Source organism: Triturus cristatus, chromosome 9 (genome assembly GCF_964204655.1).
Source record: "Triturus cristatus chromosome 9, aTriCri1.1, whole genome shotgun sequence".
In the NCBI taxonomy this organism is placed as follows: Eukaryota; Metazoa; Chordata; class Amphibia; order Caudata; family Salamandridae; genus Triturus; species Triturus cristatus.
Genome location: NC_140592.1, coordinates 1161133541 through 1161159967, shown reverse-complemented (window position 1 = coordinate 1161159967; position 26427 = coordinate 1161133541). Strand labels below are relative to the sequence as shown.

The window sequence follows — 26427 nt, the reverse complement described above, 5'->3', positions numbered from 1 at the left end:
AGGCACCAACCTACGAGATACTCTCGTGCACACTCAACCCAAAATCATCCAGTCTGCCAGAACAAACACTCTATGGGACTTACCGAAGGTGCAAGGACATTTTCCCTGTGGTACATGTACTGCTTGTCCACAGACTGCTCCAACCAAAGAAATTGATATCGGGACACAGAGACCTTGGGTTTTAACAAAACATACCAATTGTAACTCTGAACGAGTCATATATCTGATCACTTGCCCATGTTCATTGAGGTACGTAGGAATGACGACTCGCAAAATAAAGCTTCGCATTAATGAACACAAGAGTACCATCCGGTGTCAAAAGCAAGCGACTAAACTGACTCAACACTTCCTTACTTTCCAACACAAAGCAGAAGAACTTCAATGGACGGTGTTAGAGCAGCCGTTTATTCCTCCACATGTCAGTGACATCGCCCGATTCCTTTTCAGAAAAGAACAGAAATGGATTTATTTACTCCACAGTGATATACAAGGGCTAAACGATGATATACCGTGGACTAGCCTTTAAAACCTGTGAGGGACATTTTTCCATTCTGTGTTCGGGTGTCAACATTATGGAATGTACCGTTTTTTCAGCTTAATCCCCCTTTTTAGTTTCGAGGAAATAGCTGTACATTCAAGAGACACCACACGACAAAATACACCCCTCGTTTAGTGGTTAAACTGAGTTTAATGAAGCATGGCCACACCGATCTACATACTGTGCTATATAGTTCACTTCTTAGGGAGCCAAGAATTACACACACTTCTGTGTTTATTTACTGAAGGATAGTCAATTACATTTTTTCAATAGACAACAATCCGCATTGAAACGCGATCTCTAACATTCAGTGGCTTTCACTTGTATTGTTGAATTTAAGTATCAACAATCACTTCCGACACATTACGCAGCACTCTCTCGTATGTTTAAGAATTCGAATGTTATTATTCTTCATTCGACACGAGATCTTGGAGGCTCTCATAATTGACACGACACTACATATACCAGAAGCCTTTGCAGACGCTAATGTTCGCGTCATCCAGACGCGCGTCTATTTACGTGCGCCATACACTAACACCGGTGCCTCCCCGTCCAGCTCACTTCAGCCGGAGGTACCGACGGAAAGGTAAGCGCTCAGTAGATGCGCCGTTTCTATTTCCAAATTCTTAGTTCAACATCATCAACGATACTTGAATACCGCCATAGCATGCTGCCCGTATGTGATAACTATTCCCGAGTTTGACCTTGAGACATATTAAGTGGCGCATCTATAGGCCGTGATATTCACACGAGCGCCCCCGCTACAGGGCTTTTAACACCCACAGTCAAGACCACTATATCCTTTTACCAGTCAGTCATCTGTTTGTTTCTAGCCACGTTCCTATTGTTAAGATAAAAGCGTAGAGATTATATTTTATTGAATCAGACCAGCAATTTTTGCTTGGTATGTACATCACTACATCCGTTTGTTCTAATACAGAGCGGGGCCTCTTTCATCTGAGCGGATGCCAGGTGGGGTGAGGCGTGACCCCCTACATTGAGGGGTAAGCAGTATACCGATTAAGTGTACTTGTTGGTGTTTTTCATTTCGACATTTAAGTTGATTAATTACAAATGTCTGTCATATCATAGTTAGTTTAACTGACAATGGGAGCCTTATCAACGCAAACAGTATCTTCATATTAATATTGAGAAAAAGCCTGTGAACCACGTTGTTGATGTCCATTGCTGTTTTCCATCAATTTTCTGTTATTGACAATCCTCTTTTTGGTTTCAGGATTTGTTACTTACTCCACGTATATTCGGGAGTGTTTCAATACTACCACTCAAGTATGTCGTATCTTTCTCTTTTTTCTCTTTCACTGTTTGGATTACTACACCATTTAGCAGTAGCTTTTAGATCTGGTCCTGACGAAAGCCAGATTGACATTCAATCACTATGGCTGAAACATGTAGACCACCTTTGGGACAATAGCAGTTATTTTTTCAAACTGCTTCCTGCACTGTTTTTAACTACATCACTCGGTCAGTCATGAATAAATTGTGGGACTGACTCAGTAGTTGTTTTTAACATCTGCACTCACTTTTGTTTATTTTTGCACAACTTCAAGACCATTAGCCACCTTCAACCTATTGGTAGCGACATCATACTACACCAGGGCTTGAGAATCCTATGAACTTGTTTGCCTTTCCCTGGTTCCATACACCACACATATCTCTAGCACTAGAGTTGTGTGTATGGTTGAATCCTATATGATGATAACCGCTATTCACAGTGGCTGATGCGATTCAACATCGATGGTATTATTCACATGTGCTTTCTCTCTCCCTTTATATGTTGTTTACTGTAATATTAGGCTCTTATCTTCTGACCCAGGTTACTTTTGGTTGTTATTACATGTAAGGTTTAGGGATTAGTAACCCTTGGGTCGTTAAAAATATTTCCCTTTGGCCCTCCTCCAAAATTTATTGTTACTAGAAGACTGAGTTAGTGCGTCAGAGATTCTGTGGATGATGTCATCAGTGATGTCATATGTGAGGTCATAAGCAGTGTATTGCGGCGGCGCGAGTTATAGTTAGCTCAGCTAACTATAAATGCTAAATTTCTCTGATTTTATGCATCTGAAATATGAGCCTAACTATATGTGTGTGTGTCTGTCTGTGTGCAGGCCAGGTAGCCGGCCAAGGGCTCTACCATAGTTGGTCCCCAACATAAATGGAGCTCCCATTGGCACCAAAAATGGGTGCTGGCTGAGGCCGTGGGACAAAAACAATCAAAGTTGTGGGAGTCCCGTAAGGACACCGCGACACCCAAAATTTAATTTAACACTAATAAGAATAAAATGAGTGGCAGAAGCCGTTCATTTATTATTTACTGCTCCAACAAACCCACATTGCCCTAGGGCAGTCTTTCCCAACCTGGGGATCCGCGAAGCCTCCTCAGTGTGTCCGCGACTACTCAGAAAATTAAATAATATTAACAGATTGTTTAAGTGTATATAAATAAAGAAGATAAATGTACAAATGAACATTTTTAAATGTACTGTAAATTTGAAGAATTTTGAAATTGGAGACTAAACATTGAATTAGTGTCCTTTGATTAATTTGTGTAAGCAGTGCAAGTTCATCAAGCAGAATACAGTATGGGTGATGAGTGTCCTCAATCAAATTTGAAAAAGCACCAATGTTCCTATTAAAATTAAAATTTCGATTTTTACATTATTTTTATATGTGTTTGCAAATTAAATAAAATGTGTCATCATTTGTGTATTTGTTTTAATATTTTTTTCTGTATTTTTTGCGTATTGTTTTGCGGTTCAAATCATTGACAATGCTTAGGCCGGTGACCGCGGCTAGCAGTCATGACTCTTTGGGGATCCCCGGATTCTAATAATGATTTAGGGGGGTCTCTGGTTTCCAGTAATGATTAATTGGGGTCCCCATAAGTCAAAAGGTTGAGAACCACTACCTTAGGGCATTTTTAAATTATGTATTTTGTTGCTGGTGGTGTCCACTCCGAGCTAGAGATGTATGCTCTGCAGCTGGAGTGCAGAGAACTCTAGTGGTTGGTTTGTGGCCTCAACAGTTTAAAAATATTCAGACATATTATAAAGTTTTATTAAAATGGCTTTAATGAAAACATGTTGTTGCGGTCACTATTATTAAGCATTGCAATGTTTGAATTAATGAAATATATATTTGGATTATAGTTATTTTCTTTTTAACAAAGACAATAGGCTTGATGTGCTGACCCCTTGATAAAGTGAATAGGCCATGTAACTATTATATTGTTGTTTTGAGCCTTTAACAAAGTCATTATGTCTGCCTTAATTAAAATGACACATTTTATATTGTTACACCGCCCAACTGCTAACCGCACCTTACCCATGGCTAAATGCTGTAAAACCAGTGAAATTTATCAGTTATAGTTATCACAAGTAACTATAACTCATGCTAGGGCACGGAACCAGGAGCATAATCCATAAAAATATAATAAAAGCAAAGCTTACTCATTGAAGTAGTACTTCCAGCAATGTCTGGAAAGAGCATTTGCTTAGTGCTTTTATGTTGCAGATCAACAGATTACTTTGTTTTCTAATTGCGCTACAAATCCTTGGGTAGGTTGAAGTAAAAACATGAAAACATCTAAGCAGGACCCATCCCTTTCCTGCCACTATAGTACACCGAAGAAGGCACTAGGACCTCTCCATGCCTCTGGATCTGGCTCCCGAAGTGTGTCGATGTCAAAGCTTATTCCGCAACTTGTTCCATTGCAACCTGAGTTTTCGAGGCCCTCTGCAACACCGAGGTAGATCCAAAAGTTCAGCGAGGCCATGCTCCGACTCTTCGTATCTTTTCTGACTCCCTCTGACGTGCCTGCGGGCCCCAAGGAGCTGAGAGGCCGTCCATCTGGGATGCCAGTAGCTGGTTCGTGATTGGTGCCAGTTGGACCCTCCGGCATCACTTGGTCTCTTCTGCCAACTGTTCCAGCTCTACAACTCACGGCAGTTCCTGAACTGTCAATACGATGCCAACTCCATTGATGCCAAAAGACAAGGTACCCATTGTTCTCTCAGACTCAGTGGCGGTGCTACTCCGAACAAGACCACGCTTGGTTTCTGCTGAACTGCCACCTTCCTCATCTGACCCCCTTAGCATCCCACCTCCACAAGGCAAGTCTCGTATGTTACATTCTTTGTTTGGGACAGACTCCGATGATGACTACTATGCAGATGATGAAATTAGTCAATCCTACCACGTAGAAAACTAGTATGATAACCTCCAGGATGCTAGTGGTCTTGACACCTCTCTTGATCCTGGCCTCATCTCACACCCATGCCCTTCCACAGAGGAAAGCACCTCCTTATAGATAGTCATGAACAGAGCAGTTGATGTTCTTGACCTCTTCTTAGAGGTCAAAGCTAATGTCCCGATAGAGGTAGAAACATACTGAGCCCCTGCTGCCTTCCAACGGGGCACTCGCAACACCCTCTTAGAGGCCGGTGCCAAATATTGTTTTGCTCCCCAGTAATTCGCCAAATTGCTGGTCTGCTCTGCCATGCCAACCGCAGCAGTCTTTTCATTCTTTTTGAGGTTTTGGCAGAAGTGACCATACAGACAGCACTTCAGCCTAAGCAAGGTGCCTAGGACGTTCGTGGCCGAGGCCATGGCACCTTTCAGTCCCACAGTGAGAGAAAACGAACCAGTCAGCCCACTGCCCCCACCCCATGCAGCCCCTCCTGCCAAATCCTTTTATTGTACCCATAGTGGAGCACAGCCATGAGATGGCAGCAGTATTCAACAATTTTTACTGGGCTGGCTTGCCATAACATCAGGCAGGTTGGTCCCGCAAATTGTCCAGAAAGGGGCCTCATCTTCCACCATCCCCATCACGACTAACTGGGTACAACCTGCCCGTCCCACAATAGGCAGTACAAACCCTTGTGGCCAAAGGGGCTATCAAAAGGATGTCTGTGCCAGAAGTGGGTCCTGGCTGTTATTCCGCTACTTATGGTACTAAAGAAGGTTAGAGGACTTTGTCCTAATTTATATCAGCGCCCCCTCAACGCCTTCCTCCGGAAGGACAAATTCAAAATGCTCACTCTAGCCCAGGTCTTGTCAGCCCTCAGCCCCAGAGACTGGGTGGTGGTGATTGATCTGCAGGACACTCACTTCCATATGCCCGTACTGCATGCCAATCAGCGCTAACTGCAGTTTGCGGTGGGATAGGAGCATTTTTAGTTCCCTATGCTCCCCTTTGGTCTCACCAGTGTCCCTCGTGTATCCATGAAAGTGTTGGCGGTGGTGGTAGCACATCTTTGGAGGTCAGGGGTCCCAATCTATCCTTACCTCACCAACTGGCTATTCAAAGCAGTCTTGCTCCAGGCAGTCATCAACTACCTCCAGACCATGGCGAACCCCCTATCGTCTTTGAGGTTCACTATGTGCCAAAGTCAGACCTGACTCCTCCTCAGATACTGCCTTTCCTCTGATCCATTCTGAAAACGGTTCCCTTTTGTTCTTTCCCACCAGAAATGACAGTGCAGGAAATTTAGGCTATGACCCCAATCTTTCCGCCTAGGTTTTGTATTTAAGTGAGGTCAACTCTGAAGCTGCTGGGACCGATGGCCTCCTGCATTTTATTTGTCAAGTATGTCACGTGGCATATGCAGGCTCTACAGTGGGATCTGAAGTCTCAGTGGGCCCAACATGAAAGGAAACTCTCTGACCACACCCAGATTTCAGAGGAGACTGCAAATGATCTGCAGTGGTGGTTACTGGACTGCGATTGGGTGAGTGCCAGACACCCCACCCTAACCCGTCCAGTGATGCTGACCGATGCATCACTTCTGGGTTGGGATGGCTACCTGAGAGAGGTGGAAATCAAAGGCCTCTGGTCTTCAGCAGAGTCCCAGCCCCATATCAGCCATAGGGAGCTGAAGCCCGTCCACTAGAAGTTGAAAGCCTACCTTCCATCCATTTAGCGGAGGCTGGTACAGGTGCTTTTGGATAATACCACCATCGTATGGTATTGCAGCAAATAGGGCGGAGTAGGGTCATGGACGCTGTGCCAGGATGCACTACCCCTCTGCAAATGGCTCGACCATCAAGGACTTTTCCTTGTGGTGAACCACCAGGCAGGATCTTTAAAGGCCAGGGAGATGAGCTCAGCTGTTGATGCCTAGTGGATCAGGAGTGGCAGTTGCACTCAGAGGTAGTGCAAGGACTCTTCCACGAATGGGGAGAACCTTGGCCTTATCTATTTGCCACTGCCGAGAACATGCAATGTCAGCAGTTCAGCGCATTGGAGTTTCCAAGACTTATCTCTCTAGAAGACGCATTCCCCCTAGGGTGGAACTCGGGACTCCTGTATGTCTTCCCATCATTACCTCTTCTGCCCCGAGATCTGAAGACTATCCGGACCGACCGGGCCCACTTAATTTTATTGCCCACGGATAGGGCATAAAGGGACTGGTATCCAGAGCTCCTGGGCTTGAATAACTGTAATCCTCTGGAAAGATCTACTGTCGCAGCAAAGGGGCAGGGTCCTGCACCTAGACCTTGTCAATCTCCATCTTCATGCTTAAAGATTGAGCGGCTGAACCCCTTTGACTTTCCTTCGGAGGTGGTTGATGTCATCTTGGCAGTCCAGTGTCCCTCAACAAAAATTGTATTCGCCTGACACTGGGACAAATTTGTGGCTTGGTGCAATGCTCGGAAGACAGACTTTCTTCAGGCAAAGTTATCTGAATTTTTTGTTGTTTGTTCCCGCTTGTCCCTAGCTCAGTAAGACTTTCCTCTGGGCACTGTTAAAGGGTAACTTTTAGCTCTTTTGGCTTTTTTGTGGTTTTCAGATAGATTTCATTGTTTAAGTCTCCAGTCTTTATGCATTTTTGAAAGGTGTATATCATTTTTTTCCACTCTCTCCCTTTGTGATACCACAGTGGGAACTCAAATTTGTTCTGACATTTCTTATGTGAGCCCCTTTTGAACTACTTCACAACTATTCCTTGCAGCTTCTCACCATCGAGACTGTTCTTCGTCGACATAACATTGGCGCAGCATACAAGTGAGTTTCAAGCTATTTGTGTCAACCTGCTGTACAACACATACTTCCCAGACAAGCTGGTTTCGCAGTCACAGTCATCTCTCATGTCTAAAGGTGTGATGCTGTTACATGTCAGTTAAAACATCACTTTGCCTGCATTCTATGCTCCTCCTCACCCATCTGAGGAGAGACTCCATCACTTGTACCCTGACGTCAGCACACTGGATTGGCTCCTGTATAGGTTCTACATGTCGTTTCTAAGTGGAATGGCCTCAATGCAGAGCCACACCGTGCCACCTACTGGCGACCAGGGGTACTGCTGAAAAGTTTCCGTATCCAGTCTATACCCGGTGAATATTCACAAAGTGAGGAGTCTATGGTTAGATATTTCTCTACCAGAAAGAGTGTTACCAAAGGTAATCAATTTTTTCTTCTCTACCTACCTATCTGTGAAACCATCTAGCAAAGGCAAGAGGCTGGCAGCCAATTCCAGACCGATTAGCTTTTTTAGCTAAGACCTTTTGATTTTACTATATTGTTAGTTATTGGGCTTTTCAGTCAGACTTTATCCATGTGCCTGTTGTTGACAATTCATATTTTTCCTTTACCCTGTCCAGCATGCATCACAGGGAAATGGGTCAGCCCATTTCAGCCACTGGCTGACTTCACTGTGTTACAGCCTTCTGCCCTTTCACAAACGGCACATCTACTCAGTGCCAGGGGGTACTATGTTTGCATTCGGGCAGTAAGGCAGCTCTTATTTTGTTAGACCTCTCGGCAGCATTTGATACCGTCCCCCACTCTTTGCTGCTTACCCGCCTCGTGGACATGGGGATCTCAGTTGCTGCCTTGAGTTGGTTGAAATCCTTTTTGGAGGGGTGTACTCAACAGGTTTGGCTCCCCCAGTTCTCCTCCTCACCTCAAGAGGTGACTACTGGTGTGCCTCAGTGGTCCTCTTTGAGCCCCCTTCTTTTTAATCTATATGTCACTCCTTTGATTTACTTGGCTGAAGAGTTAGGAGCCAAAATTATAGCATATGCTGATGACACTCACCTCCTGTTTACCTGGGGAAAATCAGAGTGTTCCACGTCCCTGGCCAGAAATTGTCTGTCAGCAGTCTTTCAATGGCTTTCCTCAGCACAGCTTAAATGCAACGAGGACAAATCTGAAATTCTCCTCTATGGGACCTTTCCCCCCAGTTTGGAGAAACTCAATGGCCAGTGGAATTTCCCATGCCAGCCTCAACGGGGCAACCCGCTAAGAATCTTGGAGTTTGGTTCGAGGATAATCTTTCCTTTTCTACCCAGATTAAGAAGCTAGCGGGGAATAGCTTTGAAATACTCAAAACCCTTAGGAAATTTCTCCTGCTTCTTCCCAGAGCTGCTAAGAAAACGGTGACTCGGGCCCTGATACTTTCTCGGATCGACTACGCGAACGCTTTGTATGCCGGCTTGTTGGGCTGCCTTCGCAATAAACACGTTGTCCAAAATGCTGCTGCGAGACTTGTTTTTCACATCCCAATGAGAAGCAGCATCAGACCGCATCTGCGTCCAATCGATTGGCTGCCTGTGGCCGAACGAGTCAAGTTTAAGGCCCTGACTCTGGCCCATCGTGCTCTGCATGCCTGCGGCCCCACTTATTTACAGAAACGTTTCCTGTTCTACACCCCCGCCAGACACCTCCGTTCATCATCCCAGCTTATGGCCCACATCCCTCGCTTCCGGCTTACAAGTGTGGGGGGCAGTTCACTTGCTGTCAGAGTTGCCACGGCTTGGAACTCACTTCCTCTGGCTCTTCGCAGTATTCAAGACTTCTGTCTATTCCCCAAAAAATTGAAGACTCATCTTTTTGTCTAATTTTTGACACTCTTCCTCTCTCAGGCTTGCGCCGGGACTCTCCTTGGAGTATCTGTGCGCGCTACAAGTTTAAATAACATAACATACCGAATGGGACTCAACAGTGCCTGTATTTTCAGGTTGAAGTATTCCATTATTGCAGCTTTGATGGTCTCTCAGAACACCTGGTCTTGTAGGGCCCCAGTTGGCAACCGCCATCCGAACATCGGGCCCGGACACTCAGGCAAGGAGAGCCCTACCAGCACTGGTGAGTGTTCCAAAAGTGTCCATGGCAAGAGTGGCGTTGCAAACCCAAGCTACCACGTCTCGAGTTGCAATCAAATAGTTAATTCTCGGCCAAGATGGGCCCGCAAAAATAACGCACGTGCTCTCCTCCCTTTCTCTATTCCTATTCCACCAGACATCTACCAATTCATTTCCTGCCATTATGGAGTGGAGTTGTGCCGCCGCTCAGAGATGTGGGCGCCGGGGCCCCCCGACCTGTCCCTCCTAGGGTCAAGTAACACATTATAATCCCCACTCCCGCCCCATAGAAGAGCCCTGGGCCCCAGGGTCTCAATCAATCTCCAAATCTCTACAAAGAAGTCAGGGTCATGGATGTTAGGGCCATAGATAGACACAAGCCGAAGCGGATGTCACCGAGTGTGCCAGCAAGCACCACATACTTACCCTGTTTGTCACACAGTGCAATACGCGTGCGCCAGGGCATGCCCTTCCTGATGAGTATAGCCACCCCGCGAATAGTTTGAAAAGCACGCCACGTGCCTCTCTCGGATCCAGCCACCCGCAGCCGCGATCTGCCATTTTCCACCATATGCAATTCCTGTAGGAAGAAGATATGTGCCCAATGTTGGCTCAAGTGAGCAGCCACCAGTCTCGCCTTGCGCCTATCATTCAGACCTCGGACATCACTTTCAGTTGTGCCATACTGGGCAGTCAAACATACATGCACGTGCTTGCCAATCTATCCTCACAGACTTTGACTCCCCATGACCTATCGTATAGGAGGAAGAAGTTGTGGAAGAAGGAGGGGGGGAAGAACAGAGGAAAGGAAAAAGAGCACGCTCGCTAGAGTCAACAACCCTAGAAATACCCACCCCATGCCCACCACAGCCTCCCAATCAGGCTGAATGGAACACCCTATCTCAAAAAATCCTATGAAGGCTAACATCTGAATAAAACATACGAAACATCCCTGGGGGGATTAACCACCGGGCACCCGGCACATCCCAGCTCAGGTAAGCCAGTGTCCGGCGTGAATGGGTGCAAGCGGCAGGGGCAAACCGCCCACGGGGGAGGCAAAGTTGCATGTATACACTCATCTTCAACCTTCTCCGAGGTCGAAAACAATACACCTTTACTCCCATTTGAACCCCGAAGCATCCCAACAATTTGATAACGATAACCCACATGATGACATTTATGATGACAAAAACCTTTTCCATGACTTACAAGAGTCCAGTGGCCTGGATACTTCTCCACATATTGGTCTTCCCTCCCTTATTCTGCAAGGGCAATAGAGAAATCTGCCTCCTTCACAACTGTGATCAGGAGAGCGGCAGAGTTATTAGACCTCACTTTAACCACAACAGAGTTCAAAACTATTATTCTTACTGAGGTGCTTAACCCAGGACAGACTTCTCCCCTTTGATGAGGCTCTTTTTGATGTGCTGATGGACACCTGAGCAAAACCATGACCTTGCCCCCAGTCAACAGGCAGATAGCAAGCCGACGTAAGCCTGCCCCTGGGAATCTGGAATTCCTATTGCAACTTCCCACTGTAGAAAGCCTTGTGTGTAAGCGTTCATGAGTAGAATTGAGCTGAATACATTTCCAACCTCCCTCCCTGCCTGATTGAGGATCCAAGTGCATGAAAACATTCTCTAAACACATTTTTCCTCTTACAACCTTGCTTTTCGGTCAGTCAACACCTGTTGCCTCCTGGAATGTATTATGTGATAGCCTGGCAGCCATCTTCCCAGTTATCCCTGAAGAAATTTGGCCAACCCTATAAACTCTCATTTGAGATGGTCAGGAGGCAGCAATGTGCTCTAAAGGTTCAGGTCTAGACACTACCAATTGTCTGGCTAGGACAGTCAGGACCAGTATAGTACTTAGGTGCTAGGTTTGAATTTGCTCCACTGACTTCTCTAGTGCTGTCCAACAAACCTTAATGGACATGCTATGTGATAGCTGTAGACCCCCTGGAGTGAATGTGGAGACAGCCTTGGAAAAATGTAAAGAGAATAAGGGCCCTGCCCTTTCCCTAGGCCTAGCTCTGCCGATTCTGCAGTACCCCCCACAACGTCACTCCTTTAGAGGCTTTGCTAGGGGTAACAGCAAAGATAGCACCAGAATGCACCCCAGCAACAACTGGCCTCTCAGTCCTTTTGAGGTGGAGGCAGAGGATCAGGCCAACAATGTCTAGACCCCAGGGGCAACAGGCTATTCAGACCCTCTGCCCACAGCTCTGGCAAAACAGCTTAAAGTTCCCTTCTGCAACACACGATGGTCCAGTGGGAGGCTGCATCACCCTCTATTGCCCAGGTAGACCAGCATCACATCCAACCAATGGCCACTCAAAATTGTCAAATACATTTACTCCCTTCCTGTCACATCCCCCAAATATGCCACCCACACCACAACTCCTTCCGGAGGACCACCTGTTCATACTCCGAGGAAAAGTTCGGGCTCTCTTGGCCAAGGGAGTTATAAGAGAGGGTGCCAGCATCAGAGACCCGCAACTGGCTGTTACTCCTCTTATTTCCTGGTGCAGAAGAAGGACGGAGGTGTTTGTCCCATCCTTGATCTCTCTGAACTTTTCCCTCCAAAAGAACATGGTCCAGATGCGCACCCGGGCCCTAGTTCTGTTTGACCTTGATTCAGGAGACTGGATGGTGGTGTTGGATTTGCAGGACACCCATTTTCACATCCCCCCATCCTGCAATGCCACAGACATGACCTGCTGTTACAGGTAAGCCAACAGCACTTTTAACTGAAACTGAGTGTGCTCACCTTTGGCCTTACCAGTGCATCTCAGGTTTTTTTTTTTGTTTTAACAATTTTATTAGAGTTAAAGCACAGAGTCATCATTGCAGTATCACATTACAGTCCAATTTTCGTGCGCCATAGAACCTCAATATACATAGACAACATATATTTAAAGATTTGGAAGGTCACTGTTTCGATTTCTCCTCATTGCCATATCTTCTGTTGGAGAGGTACAGATCTCCCCCTAAATGCATTCCACCCACCCCATTTCCTGTCCCACTTCTTAGGGCAGCCTTGCTGTTTGTAGACCTCCTCTGCAATCATGCATCGATCCATCTCTGCCACCCATCCCATCGTTAATGGCCGTGTGTTGGATCCCCAGTTCATTGCTATAGCTTGCTTCACCAGCAGGTACCCCAGTGCCACCCACTGTTGCTCTAAGTCTGTCAGGTCGGTGGCTTCCCATATATTCAGAATCCCCATTCGCGGTGATGATTGAAGCCATCTGTTCGGCTTCCTATTTTGGCCAGGAGTACTCCGGAGAGATAGGATCTGTGGAGTATTTTTAGTTGTATAAGGCGGAAGCGGTGGTTTATTGCAGTTTCCCTAGGGGACATTAATGCCGTCTGCCAATCCTCGTCGTCTATTGGCCCTATGTCTGTTTGCCAGCGATCTCGAAGAGCTTGGAAAGAGTCAGGCAAGTTATTACAGAGTTTACGGTATGTGCAGGAGATAGCCTTTGTCAAGAGCGATTCCGAGAGAAGGCAGTCCTCTAAGGGGGAGGAGTCTGGCAAGGAGGGCAGGTCTGGAACACTTGTGAGAAGAGCGTGTCTGATCTGCAAATATCGAAAAACCTCTCCTGATGCGAGATCATATTTGGTTTCCTTACATGTGAGCAGTTTCCCCTTACTGACCAAGTCCCTTATGTTGGTTACGCCAATGGTGTCCCATTTATCAAATCCAGTGTTGTGGCAAAGCGATCCTAACCGTTGAGAGGTCCACAGCGGTGTAGCTTTTGTGAATGTATCCGCCCACCTCAGGCGCTTAGTGGCCTTGTGCCAAATGGCCACGGTTTGTGACATAGGTCCCAAGTACCAGCCTCTTTGGACCTTGCTGCAAAGAGCACCCAAATATCCCTCCCGCCCTGTTTGGTATTGTTCTAGGTGGAAAGACAGGCTCAGCGGGGAGCCATAAATCAAATGGTTGATGGCCACCAGTTGCGAGGCCCAATAATAGAGGCGTAGATCCGGAAGGGCAATCCCCCCGTCGTACCACCCCTTTGTTAACTTCTGGAGGGCGATGCGAGGTGCTTTCCCGTCCCATAATAAGGTACGGATTTCCCCTTCAATGGTGGTAAAATAATTGTCAGCGAGTGGGAATGGGCAGTTTTGAATTACGTATAAGAATCTAGGGAGTGCTAGCATTTTAAATAAGGCTGCCCTCCCCAAGAGAGATAGGGGCAGCGACCTCCAGTGTTTGACATCTTCTTGTGGCCGCTTAAGGGGGCCCTGAAGGTTGTGATCATAAAACATTTTGGGGTCAGGTGTAATAAAGATGCCCAGGTACTTAAAACCCTCAGTGGACAATTCAATCATGTAACCGCGAGGTAGTCGGGGCGGGGGCCGTGTAAAACGTATAATAAAGATTTGGACCAATTGATAGCATATCCTGCATATTTGCAAAAGTTGGTGATAACGTTAAGTAAGCTGTTAATGTAGGCCCGAGGGGATGCCAAGTATATTAAGATATCGTCAGCTTATAACGATATTTTGTCTTCTTTGTCTTCGCTCCACCTCAGTCCTCGTATTGAAACGTCCCGCCGTATCCAGTGTGCTAACGGCTCAAGGGTCAATGCAAACAATAGAGGGGACAGGGGGCAACACTGCCTGGTCCCTCTCTGTAAAGCAAATGTAGGTGATGTGGTGGTTGTTAACTCTGACTTGACCCAAAAGTTCGGTGTAGAGCAGTGCCACCCATTGTCGAAACCGCGGACCAAAACCAAACCTCGCCAATACTTCGAAAAGATAAGGCCACTCTATCGAATCAAACGCCATAGTGGCATCTAACGATAGTATAACCGCGTCTTCCTGCAAATACGGCTGTCTGCCGAGGACATTATGGACTCGGCGAATGTTTAAGGTGATGTTCCGGCCCGGTACAAACCCTGATTGGTCTTCATGGACTAGAGATGGGAGAACTGCAATCAGACAAGACGCAAGAAGTTTAGCTAATACCTTGCCCTCTGAGCTGATTAAAGAGATGGGCCTATATGAGCCGCAGTTAGTTGCCGATTTACCTGGTTTACGTAAGACGACTATAGAAGCCAGCCTTTGATCCAAAGGAAGAATACCCTGCTCCAGTCTTTCGTCATACATGTTTTTGAGGTGAGGAGCCACTTTAAGGGCCATCCCCTTGAGGAATTCAATCGGAATACCGTTAGGCCCCATTGCCTTCCCGGAATTAATGGAAAAGATAGCCTTACAGATTTCCTCTGCTGTTATGTCTGCGTCTAAAGCGTCCCTGTCACTGTCCGAGAGTGTAAGTAGGTTCATTTGCTCCAAAAGCTGACGTGAGTCTTTAGAGGAGGTGGTGATCTTGGAGGTATATACTGCCTCCAGTTGGTCCACAAATGTTTCCGCTACTTCCCGGGGGTCCGTTACCTGCCTCCCATCTTCAAGTAAGATTTCAGGGACCCATTGTGCCGCTTGATCCCGCCGCTCCAGCCATGCTAACATTTTGCCTGCTCTTTCTACAAGCTAATAAACTCTGTGGCGTATATGAAGGAGTCTAGCCTGGGTCTTTTCACGTGCTAGGGCCTTGTATTCCAGTTGTTTATTTCGGAGTTTGTGGGGCGTGGCCTCAGTGGGAGAGGTATGGTGTTCCGTCTCCAAGAGGAGCAAGTCGCTTTCCATTTGGGTCAATTGTTCATTTTGATTTTGGATATATCCGACCTTCAGTGCGAGAGCTCGCCCCTTAATTACTGCCTTGTAGGCCTCCCATATAGTGTTTGCCGAATCGACGGATCCAATATTTTCGGTGAAATAATGGTCTGTGTGTTCAGCCAGGTCGTCTTTAATGTCTGTGATTGTAAGAATCCATGGATTGATGATTATGGGACCTCGGGTATACTGCTTGTGAAAATTAAGTTCAACCCTGAGGGGAGAATGGTCAGAGATGCCTCTGGGGAGCCCTTGGGGATTTTAGAAATGGCCTATGTCTGTGAGGGACTGCATCTCAGGTATTTACGAAGTTAAGAGTAGTGGTTGCATCCCATCTACAAACGTTGGAAACACCAGTCTTCCCATACCTCAATGACTGGCTACTGAAGAAGAGCTCACCTCAGTCATAAACCTCCTCCAGACGATGACTGATCTGCTGACATTGTTGGGTTTTTCAGTCAATGTGCTGAAGTCACACCTGACTCCTTCACAACGACTCTCCTTCATCGAACCTGTCCTAGATATGGTTCTCTTCCCAGCTTTTCCTCCACTTCAACGAGTCCAGGACATTAGGGCTATGAGGAAGATCTTTCATCCCTTGACCTGGATCTCCTTGAGAGTGGCTCTGAGACTTCTTGGCCTCTTGTATCCTGCTTGTGGGCTACAGCATATGGGCTCTGCAGTCCTAGTGGGCTCAGCACCTAGGCAGCCGATCAAATTCCATCCAGGTGTGGGAGGAGACTGCGAAAGACCTTCAGTGCTGGCTGCTTGACTGCAATTGGACTGGTGGCAGACGCCGCTCGTTACCCCACCACAAACTACCAGTCGTGATGTAAGCATTGATGCTGGGTTGGTTCATCTGGCTGGGAGAGGTAGAGATGACGAACCTCTGGTCTCTGGCGGAGATTTACCTCCACATCAACCTGCAATTTGCTTGCCATTAAAGGTGTTCCTCCTGTTCATCAAGGAAGGGGAAATGGGTTCATGGTCTTACAGACATCGTAACTGTTTTATGGTACTACAACAGAGAGGCGTAGGGCTGTGGTTCCTGTGCTAGGAGACACTATGTCTTAGGAAGTGGCTGAATGCTCAGGGCAGATCTCCTCTTTTGCAGAAAGAAATATCTGGATGAAAAAATACCATTCTCACACTCAGCCCCCGCCTCCCCTCACTTTAGATGCTGATGAAAGGAAATGTTCAGAATTTAAGTTCAAGGACTGCAAGAAATGTGGTCGGATTCACCTTTCTGTAAAACATTGTTTGATTTTGCTATTGGATGTGCTGGCAGAGTGTCAGTTTAAACCTCGAAATACCAAGATTTACATTATTAAAATTGTTTCATAGAAATACCATTACATTGTAAACTTGATCTACAATGTAGTATTATGAAAACATTGTCACACAAAATAACAGAAATTACAAAGATATGAGAACTGCACTATAACCTAAATTAAATATATAATCACAAACTGTTTGACACAGCACAAAAATTTGGATTTACAGTTTTTATTGAAACGTAACCAGAACTTGAGTGAGCAGACAATATCTTAATCTGTGATGTGTTTAGTAATCCACATATTTGCTACGTGAAACTTCCTACCAACTAACTTTTATAAAAAAAATCCATATTCTCCAATATATAATTTTTCTTGAAAAGTAGTGGTAACTTGGCATGTGTAGATGAGCCAAGGACATTCAACCAATTCTTTAGGACCCTTACCTACTAGTAAGAGTAGGCAACAAAGCATTTATAGGTAATGGTTGTACAGATCAATGTTTTGTTATTGCAGTCAAACCTTTGCTTTGTTATTTGTGTACCGACATTCTCATCCACCATTATTATATATTGGTCCAGATTAGTAATGTTATGAAGTTACCAGTAAGTATCCACTGTTAGGTAGATCATGATGAGCATGCATGTGTTATCATCTCTCCCTACATATATGAAAAAGGGCATATTTGGCCCCACTGACTCTAGTGTCACCAAACACTTTTGGAGCCAGATGTATCGTTGTGAGCATTTTATCTGTGCATCTACTGTTTTGTTGACCGTGGCTTTGACAATATCAGAACCCCCAAACGGCTGTGCGTTTGCCACTGTCATTAGGATATGGTGTTTCATACTCATAAATCCCAGGCGCCGCTATTTGAGCAGACACTAGAGCCCTAGCTATGGTCTCAAACACTAGAGTGGATCCTGTACAACTCAGAAGAAGACACCAGTGTTGCATAAGACAATGTTCTGGTCGTGTGTACAGCTCTAGAGCTATAGTTGTTCCCTGGAACGCTAGAGTGGATGAGTTTGCTAGTCACATATCTACCATTGCTAGACCCCTCACAACTCTGTTCAATTCAAATAACAATTGAGTAGAAGCAGCTAATCCCAGAACGGTATGCTAGAGTCACACAAGATGTCTCGCATAACCCTAGGATTATACCTGTGCCTTGCAATATTTCACTCATTACTTGTATGATAATGCCCACAAGGAGCTATCAATTTGTGTCTATTACTACAGTGGAGTCGTAGCATAGTAGTAGAGCTAAACAAGAACTATACTAGAACAAGGTTGAGCAACACATCTGGGACTGTGTAATTTGTTATTTAGCACATCTATGAGCGTTATGCTGGTGTCTCACACTAGGTTAGTCTTAGGTAGAAACTAGGATCTATGAAAGCTAGCTGTGCTCTGAAATGGGAGCAATGAAGCTAAATCCCCTCTTTTTTTTCTCTCCTTGTAAGGTATTCGTATTTAATTTGATTCCACCCTTAAAAGGTGTTTTAGACCTTGAACGTCGGGGTGCCAATCTGCCATTACCATAACCCATCCACGCCATTAAGCAGTCCCTGCTCACATTGGAGATTTTTCATGAAAGTGCATGATGCAGGTATGACGGACTGGTAAACATGTTTTTAAAGATAAGCCCGTAAATTACAATTAAACAAATAAAATCAATGTCTGTGACACCTTAGGAGTTTTCTCGATTTAATGGGAGTTATTGGGGGATTTTCCTTCCTGGCACTGCCATGTGGTCCCGATCAGGAAATAACACTGTCAGCCCTGCCCTAAAGGGCGTTGTTTCTGAGGGCTTGTTCGTCTTCAGATGCAGCTGATCTACTCCGAGGTTGTTTCTGGCGCAGGAGCCGGCAGTGGCCCCAGTTGCAGGGAGAAAGCAGTTCATCCATCTCTAAATTAGGCTAGAGAGCTGAAAGCTGGGCTGTCAATTTTTGGTGGATGCCCGTTATCACCCAAATGTGCGTTAGGTGCCAAGCAGTATACATTATGCTTTATTGAGGGTCTTAGTATAGACTGCTCCAAAATACCAACATTTACTCAAAATATGTTGTCTTTTTGCCAAACCAACATTCAGTATACTGGGAAACATTTGAACCGTATTTCCCTGCCCATAAATTCTAATTAAAATCCTGTGGCAATTTGTGAAATTCAGAAAACACTGAAGAAGATTTCTGAAAGTTTTTAAATAGCTGTGTACTCTCTTGAAAATAATTCAGCAAATTCTGTTTCACATTTAAGGAGGAAATATAGCACAATTTTCAAACTGTTTTGCTTGGAAATGTTCATATAATCTCTTATTAAACTCCGGTAGTTTTGTATTTTGTGTTGTGAGCTTTTTCTTCGGGAGTCAAAACTTTGGTTGCACATATTGTCGATTGTGACTATATTTATCGGTATGAGAACATCCATCAAGCCTTCCAGACAGTGGATACCTTTTTAAAATAATGTTAAAATATCTTTACACATTTTACATTTCAAGATTTTTTTGTTTAATAGGATGCCCTAAAATGTAGGTTTTATTGTTCACTTTCATTGCGCACATCAGAAATCCACGTGCCTCAATCAAGTACAGGGGGCAGAAAACATGCATTGTCTTTGGGCGAATTAAAGGATGTGGTTGTATGACCTGCTGCTCTGACAGGCTCACATTCCAAGTTTTTGAGAATCCCTCATTTGCCGGGAAAATGAGGAAATATAACTTAAAGCATTCCAAACTCCCACTACATCCCCTCCTTTGACTTTCCAGGAGTTAAAAGCTGATGAAATCCCTGCGGTAAATTTCTTGGGACACCCCCAAGCTGTAACAAAAAATACTTAAGCATTACTGAAGCATTACTATTGCAACAACACATCATCAGTAGGTTAAGAATACCCATAACCACGATGTAAATGTAATCCTGCAATCACTGATGGTCTACCCCACTGCGTATATGTTGCAGACATTGATGTGAAACATGATAAATGTACGTCTATATAACTAAATGCCAATAAAAAGAATTTTCAAAAATCAGTAGGTTAAGAATACCCATGGTATCAGTAATTTTGGGAGCAGGGACCCACCTTGGAATGTCAGCCCAGTAGTGTGCAGATGAAGGAAGAGGACTCACCTGCGTGTTTGCTCACTCCTAAGCATCCTTTCAGCTCCTGCAGTGAGATCGCCTTGTCTTTGTTCAGATCACAGAAGTCGGTAAAGCGTCGGCCGCATTTCTTAGGCTTAGCTTTCCTCTTTACATAACGCTTGAAGGGTTTCATTTCTCGCTTGTTAATGTCGTTACTGTGGTTGCTGTCCAGTTGTATGAAGTACCAGTGGACCACCCGCTCTTCAAGCGTGTGACTGGGGTCTGGTTCTGAAACTCTACCAGGAAAAGCGGGATACAAATAAAACCAGTGCCTAGCATCTGACGCCATTACTTAACATTCGAATCTGCTTTCCTAGTCACAAAATATATACAGTAAAATACAGATAATAAAAACAATGGATTGCATCAATTGTTTAATGGATGGCAATTATATAAATGAATTATAAGAAACATTAACATTCGGGGTAACAATATTAATTGATTGTCAATGCATATTAATTTGCAGATGTATGAAAAACATTCGCATTTCATATTCTGTCAACAATATAGTCTAGCTCTTTCTGTAAATGGTGCGATGAATTTCTTCTGCCAATCTCTGTCACCGTCATTTTCGGTTTCAAAACCTCAGATTTTCATTCTCTACTGAACAAGAATCAGAAGCCAGATTCTGTTTTATAAAATGTTTGTGCTTCCTTCTATAACAACGTTGGGTTAATAGGAGTACGGAGTAGCACTTGTCAGGCTGTAACTGTGAGCAGTAAATATTAATAACCAGTCTTCAGTAAACATGAGTGGTTGCCCCATTCTGCTCATATGTGCACAGAGAGCAACCTTTTCCCCCAGAGCCTACATTGTTTTCATTTCTCTCTTTAGTCAGCCTAATGCACTGTAGCAAGAGCTTCTTCTTCAGTAACATTGCCATAAACATCTAACTTTTTGTTTTGATAACTTTAGGCATTATTATTTGAAGCAGTATACATCAGGGAGCAAAATGTTCAAATTTGAAAAACGAATTATTATTAAGAGCAGGCTAAAGATTAATATTTATCTAGCCAATTACTGGAATATACAAATAGCCCGAGAAGCCCTGAGCCTTAAAAGGAAGCCTCAGTATTTGAGTTTGACTAATCTTTGTGTTCAAAAGTAGTGTTATAAAGCACGGGATGCAGTCCTCCTTCTCCAAACACCAATTGTGATATTTTAAACTAGGAAAGCGGTGGCGGGAGGATGGACATTAATGTTGGTTCATCAGAGGAACAGGTTGGCCGCCCACTTTATTCAAGTGGCACTCTTTTTTTTTTAACATGTTTTTATTAACATTTTCGTACTTTTATTCCGCTTGTATTTTTGCATCACATTTGTTACATACATATTATATATGTCTACATCGTTCTTTATTTATGCAATAGTTCGTTTAGAGCATCTTGTGCCTAATACAACTCTAATTCTAGTCTGCATGCACTACTGTTCATATTGTCGCATGTTTTGTTTCGTTGTGACTTACGCGCTTAATCTTCCTGTAGGAATCGGTCTAAGAACAACCAAAATGTTTACTCAGCTGTTAACTGTACTTTCAACTTGGATTAACTTTAGGGGGTTATGGGTAATGCGCAGGCAGGGTTGTTTGTCTCATTGATTATTATAATGTTAGTTTATATATTTCTAGGCTTCTGAGGAGATTGTAGTAGCTTCTACTGGTTTTTCCTGTATACCCAGTGTCTGTATTTATGTGGCACTCTTACTGCTTTATGAGCAAATCACATCTGTTCTGGTGGCACACTCTTTTTGGGCACTTCTTCATGGTTATATGATCACATTGTTCTTGTGATTATACTTTGGTGAGGCCCTTCTTGGGTACTGTGCTAGTCCTACTGGCCTGTTTCTTCATTTTCCTCATCCGTTGGGCAGTTGTAACTTTGTCAGTGGGTTATTTTCTCAACCAGAAAGATCTCTGGAGTTACCTCACTCAACAAAGCAGGATTTCACCTTCTATTATTTTCTCCCTCAATCACATTCCCATATTGATTGTTTTTGGTTGAGGGCAAGTGTTTAGAAAGGGTGGCCCACTTAAACCTTGCAGTTCGGCCAGTACCACTGTTGAACCTAGACTGCAAAATATATACCAAATAACGTAGGGTCTTAAAAAAAGAGGATGGCCTTATATAGAGTTTTGAAGAAACTTAAAATCCTACTATTCCAGGAACAAATTGTAAATACAGATTAGAATCCCACAGCTGAATTTCCTCCAGAGTATTATCCCAAGAGTTTCACACAGAAATTGGACAATATGCAGTTCTTTCCACATTCCTAATGAGTCACACAGTCTCTAGCATTGATACCTGGTTATATTGTTACTCATGCTGGGATTTTGGATTCAACATTCGTGGCCATTGCATCAGATGCTGAAAAAGACTGTGACAAGGTCTCATGACAAGTTAAACAAGCATTGTCATAGCCAATAGGTCTCACCATTGTGACCTTATAAGTGTTTAACCATGCAACAGTTGATGTTGTTGCACCAAGGACATTGTGCTGCATAACTAAATACTTATAGGGTCCCAAAAGCGAGACCTATTGGCTATGCCAATGCTTGTTTTGCAGTGCTATAAATATAAGCACCGATAACCACTGATTTGTACACATTTATGCAAGTAACGAAAGATGCCGGGAACCCCCACCTGAGTGCACAATGTCATGCCCAGAAATATAGCTTCACCAACAATGACAAACACTAATCCAGGAAAAGCAACAAAGAAAAACATTATGTTAAATCTGCTGTGTCTAGTGTCAGCACTGTTTGGCCCCAGAATCTTCAGATTCAACAAACCCACCCCAAACTACTCACACAGTTCTCAACACCATCAAATATTAAAGTACTCAAAGCATTAGTGTCATACTAAAGGCATCGGTCTTTACACTCTGCAACCCACTGCCTATCAATAGAGTAGACAAACCCTGCCCAAAGAGCCTCAAACAGACACAGATTGGTATAGAGATAAAGACATTTGTAGTCGATTAGTCCCGTTATTAAATATTCTCCAGGCTGGGACTTTGCTGGTTTTAAATTTCTACATCTTTTTACTATCGAGGAGCTGGTCGGATAGTGGGGCGAAACGGACAGGTGCGCTCACCACGGAAGGCTGACATCGTGTAGGGACTGCGAGGACCAGGGTGCCTTGGACAAAAATCATCGAACGCACCTGGTCCTCTTCCCGGACACACCTCCTTCTGCCTCCAATTGCTTCAAAACGCCTCACGGCCCCCGCTTCGCGGGTGCCGTTCGCAGGCTGGGACTTTGCTGGTTTTAAATTTCTACATCTTTTTACTATCGAGGAGCTGGTCGGATAGTGGGGCGAAACGGACAGGTGCGCTCACCACGGAAGGCTGACATCGTGTAGGGACTGCGAGGACCAGGGTGCCTTGGACAAAAATCATCGAACGCACCTGGTCCTCTTCCCGGACACACCTCCTTCTGCCTCCAATTGCTTCAAAACGCCTCACGGCCCCCGCTTCGCGGGTGCCGTTCGCAGGCTGGGACTTTGCTGGTTTTAAATTTCTACATCTTTTTACTATCGAGGAGCTGGTCGGATAGTGGGGCGAAACGGACAGGTGCGCTCACCACGGAAGGCTGACATCGTGTAGGGACTGCGAGGACCAGGGTGCCTTGGACAAAAATCATCGAACGCACCTGGTCCTCTTCCCGGACACACCTCCTTCTGCCTCCAATTGCTTCAAAACGCCTCACGGCCCCCGCTTCGCGGGTGCCGTTCGCAGGCTGGGACTTTGCTGGTTTTAAATTTCTACATCTTTTTACTATCGAGGAGCTGGTCGGATAGTGGGGCGAAACGGACAGGTGCGCTCACCACGGAAGGCTGACATCGTGTAGGGACTGCGAGGACCAGGGTGCCTTGGACAAAAATCATCGAACGCACCTGGTCCTCTTCCCGGACACACCTCCTTCTGCCTCCAATTGCTTCAAAACGCCTCACGGCCCCCGCTTCGCGGGTGCCGTTCGCAGGCTGGGACTTTGCTGGTTTTAAATTTCTACATCTTTTTACTATCGAGGAGCTGGTCGGATAGTGGGGCGAAACGGACAGGTGCGCTCACCACGGAAGGCTGACATCGTGTAGGGACTGCGAGGACCAGGGTGCCTTGGACAAAAATCATCGAACGCACCTGGTCCTCTTCCCGGACACACCTCCTTCTGCCTCCAATTGCTTCAAAACGCCTCACGGCCCCCGCTTCGCGGGTGCCGTTCGCAGGCTGGGACTTTGCTGGTTTTAAATTTCTACATCTTTTTACTATCGAGGAGCTGGTCGGATAGTGGGGCGAAACGGACAGGTGCGCTCACCACGGAAGGCTGACATCGTGTAGGGACTGCGAGGACCAGGGTGCCTTGGACAAAAATCATCGAACGCACCTGGTCCTCTTCCCGGACACACCTCCTTCTGCCTCCAATTGCTTCAAAACGCCTCACGGCCCCCGCTTCGCGGGTGCCGTTCGCAGGCTGGGACTTTGCTGGTTTTAAATTTCTACATCTTTTTACTATCGAGGAGCTGGTCGGATAGTGGGGCGAAACGGACAGGTGCGCTCACCACGGAAGGCTGACATCGTGTAGGGACTGCGAGGACCAGGGTGCCTTGGACAAAAATCATCGAACGCACCTGGTCCTCTTCCCGGACACACCTCCTTCTGCCTCCAATTGCTTCAAAACGCCTCACGGCCCCCGCTTCGCGGGTGCCGTTCGCAGGCTGGGACTTTGCTGGTTTTAAATTTCTACATCTTTTTACTATCGAGGAGCTGGTCGGATAGTGGGGCGAAACGGACAGGTGCGCTCACCACGGAAGGCTGACATCGTGTAGGGACTGCGAGGACCAGGGTGCCTTGGACAAAAATCATCGAACGCACCTGGTCCTCTTCCCGGACACACCTCCTTCTGCCTCCAATTGCTTCAAAACGCCTCACGGCCCCCGCTTCGCGGGAGCCGTTCGCAGGCTGGGACTTTGCTGGTTTTAAATTTCTACATCTTTTTACTATCGAGGAGCTGGTCGGATAGTGGGGCGAAACGGACAGGTGCGCTCACCACGGAAGGCTGACATCGTGTAGGGACTGCGAGGACCAGGGTGCCTTGGACAAAAATCATCGAACGCACCTGGTCCTCTTCCCGGACACACCTCCTTCTGCCTCCAATTGCTTCAAAACGCCTCACGGCCCCCGCTTCGCGGGTGCCGTTCGCAGGCTGGGACTTTGCTGGTTTTAAATTTCTACATCTTTTTACTATCGAGGAGCTGGTCGGATAGTGGGGCGAAACGGACAGGTGCGCTCACCACGGAAGGCTGACATCGTGTAGGGACTGCGAGGACCAGGGTGCCTTGGACAAAAATCATCGAACGCACCTGGTCCTCTTCCCGGACACACCTCCTTCTGCCTCCAATTGCTTCAAAACGCCTCACGGCCCCCGCTTCGCGGGTGCCGTTCGCAGGCTGGGACTTTGCTGGTTTTAAATTTCTACATCTTTTTACTATCGAGGAGCTGGTCGGATAGTGGGGCGAAACGGACAGGTGCGCTCACCACGGAAGGCTGACATCGTGTAGGGACTGCGAGGACCAGGGTGCCTTGGACAAAAATCATCGAACGCACCTGGTCCTCTTCCCGGACACACCTCCTTCTGCCTCCAATTGCTTCAAAACGCCTCACGGCCCCCGCTTCGCGGGTGCCGTTCGCAGGCTGGGACTTTGCTGGTTTTAAATTTCTACATCTTTTTACTATCGAGGAGCTGGTCGGATAGTGGGGCGAAACGGACAGGTGCGCTCACCACGGAAGGCTGACATCGTGTAGGGACTGCGAGGACCAGGGTGCCTTGGACAAAAATCATCGAACGCACCTGGTCCTCTTCCCGGACACACCTCCTTCTGCCTCCAATTGCTTCAAAACGCCTCACGGCCCCCGCTTCGCGGGTGCCGTTCGCAGGCTGGGACTTTGCTGGTTTTAAATTTCTACATCTTTTTACTATCGAGGAGCTGGTCGGATAGTGGGGCGAAACGGACAGGTGCGCTCACCACGGAAGGCTGACATCGTGTAGGGACTGCGAGGACCAGGGTGCCTTGGACAACAATCATCGAACGCACCTGGTCCTCTTCCCGGACACACCTCCTTCCGCTACTTAATTGTTCCCGGTTCACGCGTGAGCGGGACGCGTGCGGGGCAAAGTCCGGGGCGAAGCCCGGGCAAAGGGCGGGCCCGTTTAAGCCCGTTCAAGCACGCTCAAGACCGGACCGGGCCCTCTCTCTTGATTGTCGTGCCTGTGAGGAGAAATTATGGCCACACGGTCGAGAACACAGCCATCAACCTCAATAATTGCAGGTACATTGGACAATTTTCTTATTAGGGCAAACTCGGTGGTTAATAATGAATTGGTAATGTTGGAACAACGACTCTCGGAAGGCATTGAAAGTGCCAGGAGATCTTCTCTCGGCCTACTAGCAGCTGTAAGAACCCCGGAGAGATTGGATAACTCTCATACTGCCCTAATGAACAGCATTGATCAAACAATTGATTCGGTTCTATATGATTTAAGATCTAGTTCAACTGTGGCACCGGATGTTCCTACGGACCAGGGGAAGGAAATACTTCCAACTGTAACTCATGGTTCACGGGAGGGGGCGATACCCAAAAGGAAAAGTGTGAGGAAGTTGAAGGGTGGTAAAAAGCCTAGGCTA

At 45.9% G+C, this 26427-nt stretch overlaps 1 protein-coding gene across 8 annotated transcripts in view; it reads right to left on the bottom strand.

The window, feature by feature from the left end:
* SMOC1 (SPARC related modular calcium binding 1) overlaps positions 1-26427 on the bottom strand; it is a 798046-nt gene that overhangs the window by 176906 nt on the left and 594713 nt on the right. For all 8 annotated transcript variants that reach the window (XM_085627140.1, XM_085627133.1, XM_085627137.1 and 5 more), the window contains one exon: positions 19736-19983. In XM_085627140.1, the coding sequence (XP_085483266.1) occupies positions 19736-19983 (248 nt within the window). The remainder of the gene's footprint in view (positions 1-19735; positions 19984-26427) is intronic.